The sequence below is a fragment of the Gymnoscopelus microlampas genome (assembly GCF_963454915.1).
Source record: "Gymnoscopelus microlampas genome assembly, chromosome: 3".
NCBI lineage: Eukaryota > Metazoa > Chordata > Actinopteri > Myctophiformes > Myctophidae > Gymnoscopelus > Gymnoscopelus microlampas.
This window is the reverse complement of record NC_139940.1, coordinates 31330257-31338070: the sequence shown is the minus strand read 5'-3', so window position 1 is coordinate 31338070 and position 7814 is coordinate 31330257. Positions and strand designations below refer to the sequence as shown.

Sequence of the window (7814 nt, the reverse complement as noted above, 5' to 3'; positions counted from 1 at the left end):
TACAGTTTGTAGAAGAATGAAATCTTACCGACTGCCTGCAGATCCGCCAGCCTCTCTTTAAACTTCTGCTGGAGGTACAGCTCTTCTTTGGAGTAGCTCTTGGCAAAGGCAGACAGCAGGAGACCCACAGCCATGGAGGTTCCTCCCACACAGAACAACACAGCACCTGTCAGCTTGCAGACATCCAGGGCACGGTTGAATCTGACAGCATGGCTGGGTACGGAGATGACATTTGTTTTAGTACGGTATATTAACAACGTATTATCATATTGTGAAACCCAAAGCCTACCTGGCAGATCTGCTATTTTTGTCATTTTCAAATTTTGCGGGAAATGTTCAGACATTTAGGGTTAGGTTGAAAGTGATGATCATCACAGACATCACATTTATTATTTTTAATCTGCACAATCAACATTCCTGGATATGAAAACCTTCCCCTGCTTTCAGTAACGTCTGAAAACCAGCCATCACAGTACTATGTAAACATACCGTAGGCATGATCTATACTGTATATCCTACCACTTACATGCATTGCTCCATACTATAATAACATGTGCCCAATGGTGTCATTTGAGTGTTCCTAAAACATTTCTATATTCCTTTTTTATGCTCAAGGCAATAACATATCTTTTACTTTTCATTGAGTTGTCAAGATGGTACCTGTCAACAAAAAGGAGGTCATCCTCTCCGAAGGCCTCAATCCTGGCTGAGGTGGCATAGCCCACCAGGAGAACAATGAGGCCTGCAAATAGGATCAGGGTACCAAACGCAAGACAGACCTGGAGGGGAGTGGAAATGGGGGAGAACAGAGAAAAGTTGAGGTGGAGGAGTCGTACTGAACTGGGCTGTGTTTCCCTAAAAACATTTTATTTGAAGAGAATGCAACAGTTTTGTGTTAAGATGCTTTCAAAACACCCTCCCTACAGTAGGCTTCATTTTGGCAATGTCAAAAAGAATTGAGCCACAAATAAAGTCTTATTTGTTCTAAAGTGAAAGAAGTGGAAGTTTCTTGAAGGAAACCTTCAGTATTGTTGGAGCAAGCCAAATGTCTCAGCTCACCTTCCAGAGTAAAGATCTCCACCGGCTAGGCGATCTCTGAATCTGATAATCTTCATCACGTTCCCAGATGGAGGCTGTGCACTCCTCATAGAACTGGGTTAAAACATGTAGAAACAGTTAGCTTTGTAAAACATAAAAAATAAAAATAACACAGCAGAGCATAAGTTGAGCTATATCCAGTATCTTGTATATTATCAGGTTTCACATAGTTTAAATCATATTTGGGATGAATGAATGCATAGTATACGATGGCAGAGGAACTGAGATACTGGAACTGTCCCTGTAATGCCCTTGTGAATATGTGTCTGTGTGTTCTACCTGGTGTAGATATGAGCGGACTCCATACTGCTGGCAACTCCCACTGGCCTGGGCTTGCTCAGCATACTCCGACCCGCAGATCTCTGGGCAAGAAGTCATCCTTCACAACCGTCAGCCTGACAGACACACACACACACACACACACACACACACACACACACACACACACACACACACACACACACACACACACACACACACACACACACACACACACACACACAACCACAATGTCAAAGCTTCTGGGATCAAAGCACCCCCCCCTCCCAACATATATACAAACATACCTTTATACACATGCATACACAGAGTTATGTAATGCTCTACGGAGATAATGGGTGCCTATACGAAGATCAAGATTAATGATGCCCCTGTCTCTCTCTGTTATGAAATATGCCTACTGCTCAGCAGAACCCAGTATTGTATACTGGATAACTGTAAAATGGCATTAGTTTGCATTATTTCAGTTCACAATGGCCTTCACAGAAAAGTATAAAACTATTGGTACTAGTACTACAGTTATGAAGTCGCTGACAAAACAAATTTGATACCAAATAATATTTAATGTTTTCAATGACAGGGTGTGCTGTCGTGTCAACACTACAGTAAAAGTCACAACAGCAGTGAATTCTGCGCCAAATAATGGAATATATTTTGCATGCGACTGTGCAATCTTCATCTGAACATTAACAACAGCAGAGTGTTTGTTAACAAATAATTAATTATATTCTTGTATTCTATTTCAGTTCAAGACCTCACTTTTTTTGTTATCTCCCTGGGACCCAAAGTTACATGAATTAACCATGTATAACCCTATAATAGCGAAAATAGCTGATCTACAAGCTCAAAATGTGTCGATGCAACGCGTTGTGAGCTTGTAGATCTGAAATGTTCACTATTTCTAATACATTTTTATTTATTTATAGATTTTTAAATTTTCTGGATTTTGTTTTATTTTTTATTGTTGAATGTCAATGTAATTACGTAAAAGAAAAGGCAGATATTTACCCCAGACCCATAAAAATGGTTCCATGACCCCAAAATGGATCCCGACCCATTGTTTGGGAAACACTGTTCTAGAAAGTTCATTATAAATTATTAAGCTCTTTTGTCTTAATTTGAGAGCAGCATTCAATCTTGATTTAATGCTGCTATAGAACTGGTTGCCAAATAAGACATAGACTATTCTTCATCTTTGCATGTCATTTGATGCCACTTCTGCAAAGCAATTGTATGGTAATTTATACAGAGTGGTTACAAGAAAGTGATGTTGTTGCCATGTCAGCATGGTGCCATAGACCCACATCTATCAATATTTCTTACAGAAATACAAGGCTGTCCATTAGACCAAAAGGCTTGATTTGTGGGAGTACACTGACAAGCCCGAGCAAAGATGATTAAAGTTTAAGTGATAATTACTTTTAACTTCAAATTCCATTTGACTCCATGAATGAAATACATTTATCATTGGTATGTACTATATTCATGTTTATTGTGCCTTCCAACAAACCGATTTGAGTTTTTAACGTTTTATTTTTTTCATTTGCTCTTGAGGCCTGATATCCGCCTACTACTTCAGGCAATCTTCCCTTGCATTTACAGGTTCCCTCTGATTCTCTGGGGAATTACACACACACACACACACACACACACACACACACACACACACACACACACACACACACACACACACACACACACACACACACACACACACACACACACACACACACACACACACACACACACACACACACACACACACTCTTGTCCTGATTAATTGTTGAAAGGTGAAATTAAATAAAGCACAAGTTAATTTGACCTTATTGACACTCGCTTGATTTTCAGTGCCACTTTCTTCAGCAAAGAGTACAATTAGACTGTACAAGCAACATTGTCAAGCGGTGTAACTGAGTTGTGTCAATTGGTATAACCAAAATTAAAAAAGTTCAGCTTTAAAGTGCAGCTCAACTTACACAACATTCAACAACAACGACTAATATACAGGAGAACTGTGGAATAATGAAACGTGGAATAAAACATAATCCTCTATTGTAGTGTAATAAAATGTTTTTAACCCACTAAGACCTGGAACGCATATGTGTCTCTTTAGAAATAGCAGATATACAAGCTCATAGCGCGGCACCGAGTGCCGCGCTATGAGCTTGTAGATCTGCTATTTTTGAAAAATCTTGAAAAAGATTTTCAAAAAACTGTCAGGATTTAGAAAACATTTTAAAGAATCGCCTCAGGTCTTAAAGGGTAAAAGTGTTTTACATAATTTGGGATTCTTTATAAAACAGAGGCCTTTTGTCATCGTGTCATCCCCATTTTGTCACTGACCCATGTATGACATTTTAACAACAAAGAGGAAGCATGTGGGAGTTCAATGAAATGCTTAAGGACATGGGCTGCGATGTGGATTGACACTGTGATCTAGAGACTAGACCACTCGATGATGTTAAACATTGCAAGGATGTCTTGAGACTGTGTATTTTTGTTTGTTGTTATAAGCTGCAAGCTTATTTGGCAAACAGGCAAATAGGGACAGCTGGACTCAAGACCATGATATTAATGAATATTCCAAACTGCCCTTACAAGGAACTGTTTGTGGTAGTTCTCGATTGTTCTGAGCAAGTAAAAAAAAAATCTGACTTTCCGTGATTCTGCCAATAATCACATGCCCTAAAGAGGGACATGAATTTCTCTCAAGTTGTCATGGAGAACTTAATCAGTTGTTTTGGCATAGTTTGCCATTAAACGGGTGCAAGTATTTACGACACATATCAACAACCCAACTCAATCAACACCAGCGCACTAGCATATAATGACATATTTCAAGATTTGCTTATAACGTGCTGGCGCACTTGTCTTAAGTCTGCAAATGTAGTTGGCTGACATATAAAAGCATATAAATCCACATAACTGCAAAAAATCCAAGAAAGGAGCACCGACCCTGATTATCAGACTGAAGCTGCGTGGCAGTCCACTCAGAGAGTGGGCGGGGTCTATGGTTTGGAACCAGGCTAGCACCGTCCTATGTTTCTATGCACAGAGTTGACCTGGCAACATCATGGTGGATGATCGATAAGTAACCGGTGATGTCACAGTCAGAAGAATAATATGCAAATAAGTCTTGTATGTATTTTTGGTTACTTCCTGTCAGCTGAAAGCTTTTGTGCCAAAAGAGAGAGAATAGTAGCAAAACAATCCATGAGACTCACCACAACTACCGCAACAGATGATTTAAAGATCAGTAGGCTATGATTCAAAAATGTAATCCATTCATTCAGCAGAACTTTTTCAGAACTTTTATTTTCCCCAGCACTGACATGTAGTAACTAACTATCAGACTTCCTGTAGTGTCTCTTCAAAATCAGACTCACTGAATAGTATCAGAAGAGATAGTAGTGTTCTATGGTTACTCAACACAGGCTTTATTTTGAAGTTCATAGTGGTAAGTCCCTTTCTTTCTCTTACTTGCAGTCGGCAAAGAAAACAACAAAACAAATCCTTTATGTTAAAATAAAAATAAAATAAAAGAATTCCACAACCCAGAGCAAAATGATTGATAGTAACAAATGGACCCTTACATAGCCTACATATCTGTAACTCTGAGTGTACAAATGAGTGTACATTAATAAAAAATATAATATTATCTCTTATCTCGTTGTAGATATCCAGTGCCATGTCAAACAATCTGTAAAGACTGTGGGCACCCAGCTGTCAGAGCTAGACCATTTTGTAAACAACTGGGCAGAGCCATGGAGTGAAATCCAGGTATACTTAACTGTCTTCCTCCTTATGTAATAATACCTGTCATGACGATCATATTTTACATTTTAGGGGCAGAGAGGGGGGGGGGTCATCTTTAACCTTTTTCCTACTTATCCTTTGTTATGTGTCAGTGTGAAACAGAGATCACACTGTTGTGTTCACCGCTGTAACCTCCCTGCACTGAAAATTTGAATATCCTCTCTTGACCGATTATCCGGCTGGAATCATTTTTCATTAATTGTCTGATCCAAACCGTTGTGTTCCTGAGGTCCCATCCTTTTTCATTACTATTAGTATCTTGTTTCTACCCTGTATCACATTTTCTGTATCTTCCCTGGGTTTCTTAGTGCTGTATACTACCATCGACAACATTTCCTCTGCAGGATCAATAAAGGTCTATCTACAGTATCTATCCTTACACAGATAGATGGGTAGCGAGAGTGCTTTGGTGAGACTACACGTAGGCGGTCCTAAGATTGTTGGATATGTTCAGATAAATACAGCCTTTTAACACATAAATGTACAGTTTTCGGAAAAACAAACAAACAGGTTATATAACAATAACACCCAATTATCATTATCTAGCGGGTAATAGGCCTGTGGCACTGCCTATTTAAACAGAACTATGCTTCCCCATAGTCCCATTTCCTCTCCGCAGCAACTGCACGCACATAAAGAGGTTTGTCACTATGGAGATTAGAAAAACACCTGCTCTGAGACAGTGTAAACGTCTGTATGACTCATACGCAGAAACAGAGGGTTGTGTTTGAAACGAAGCAGTGCTTCCTCTCAGTGGTGGCCAGGGCCAAGGAAATACTCAAGCGCTCTCTTCAGCTCCACAGCTGGCTGCCCGCTCCCTGACAACATATCATTAGAAGTGGTGCTGCTTGTGTTTGTTCCAAACTCTACAATACATGACATGTGGTATATTTGCTCCCGTTCTGTTACATTCCACCCTGTTTGCCGGAGTGAGGGAGGCATTCCCTCACATGAGGGACAGGATGCTCTCTCCGGGGAAATTTGTGAACCATTTCAGAAGATAGCTTTTTCTGGACCTCCTCTTATTTGGGCTCTTTCAGTCTTTTGTTTTCTTTTCCCACAAAAAACAGAGATACAAGGCCTAATCTGGACCTGCTCTGCCCTGTGCATTGCAGAATGCAGAGACCATTCCACGTGTTAACGCTGTAGCAGTGATTGGAACTGGCCCAGCCAGGTGACTGGTTCACCACTTTAGACAGAAATATGCTTATACTTTCAATGTTGGCGGTCCCCAGACACTTGAAGTTTCACATTTCACAGAGTAGCCTAGAAGTACCACAGACTTTATACTCACTGGTGCTTCGCACCTTCTCACAGTGTGTGCTGTGGACACAGCACTAGAGCCACTGTGGCACACAGAAATCATAATTGTCTTTTACCAGAATGACTTCATTCTTATGGCTTTCTCCAAAGAGTTGGCCAGGTTCTACAACATGTGCATCACCTGACAGGGTTTGCTATCAAATGGAAAAATAATGCCTCCTTGGGGCTAAACTCTGCTACGCTACGCACCAAATTCTTAGAGCAGCAATAAAGGAGGAGCAGCAAAGAAAAGACCCCCTTTCGGAACGTACCGTCATCCCAAATACAAAAAAGGTATACAGGGTTCCGAAAGGGGCTACAGAGAAAGGCAGTGACACTGGAGGTTAAGGAGCTCATGGCATCAGGTCACCCTGTAGTGGTTTCCCAGGTTGCAGCTGGACCTGCAGTATGACATCACGAGCAACAGCTGGTGTCCATTCCCCCAATAGCCAGGAGAAGTGTGGAGTATATTGAAAGGACTGCAGGCAGTTTTGGCAGAAGGGGAGCCTCTGGGGAGAGTAAGCCCCTATGTATTTACAGATGCCTACTGCACCTGACAGGATGTGGGGGGAACTGTTAGAATGGGTCTGTAAGTGGTGTGTGGTCCACAGGGGAGAACCATTACTGGAAATGACAACAGCGCCATTAATCCTACAACACTCTCTGCCGCTAATAGCGAGTAAGGACGTGCTAGTTGGGAGCGAAAATCACACAGTGGTGGCCTACTGTACATAAATCAACAGGCAAGGTCGCGTAAGAACTACAGTGCTATTGAAGGCTACAGAGTAACATCCGTGGCACATATAAGTGATCCAGCTAATGGCAGCACCTTCCTTGCCAATTCTAATGGGGAGCGTTGTTCCAAATGGATGTAGCAATAGTAGCAAATAGCAGCAATACCTAGACTGGACCAGCTGCACGCAGGTGCCGCTCACAGAAAGTAGCTGGTCTACAAGCTCGTCACAGTGCAACACAGAGAGAGCTTGAAGATCTCAACTAAGTATTAAATAGGGGTAAGAAGCTGTTACAAAGTGTACTCTCTTAGGCACTGTTTTTCCTGCAGCTCCCAATAGAAAGAGGTAGGTGAAGTTCCACTATTTAAATGTATCCTTCCATATACTGTAACATGGGTTAGGAATGAAGCCGGATTCAGCCACCCTCTCTTAAGATGCTTCCTACAGGGAGTTAGAAGGAGGCGACCTTGTGTTGCACTCCTCAGTCTCTCAGTGACAATTGACAATTGTGCTGGAGGCTCTGTCGAAAGAGAGCATATCTCTCTGAAATGGTTGTCACTGTCAATTAGTATTTCATTGAAGTGC

At 41.2% G+C, this 7814-nt stretch overlaps 1 protein-coding gene across 1 annotated transcript in view; it reads right to left on the bottom strand.

Moving 5' to 3' along the window:
• Positions 1-1476, bottom strand: part of nrsn1 (neurensin 1) — a gene marked incomplete at both ends in the record, with an annotated part of 2265 nt that extends 789 nt beyond the window's left edge. Inside the window, 4 exons of the mRNA XM_084052670.1 lie at positions 29-213; positions 661-779; positions 1060-1152; positions 1378-1476. Of these exons, the coding sequence (XP_083908796.1) occupies positions 29-213; positions 661-779; positions 1060-1152; positions 1378-1476 (496 nt within the window). The remainder of the gene's footprint in view (positions 1-28; positions 214-660; positions 780-1059; positions 1153-1377) is intronic.
• Positions 1477-7814: the final 6338 nt, after the last annotated feature.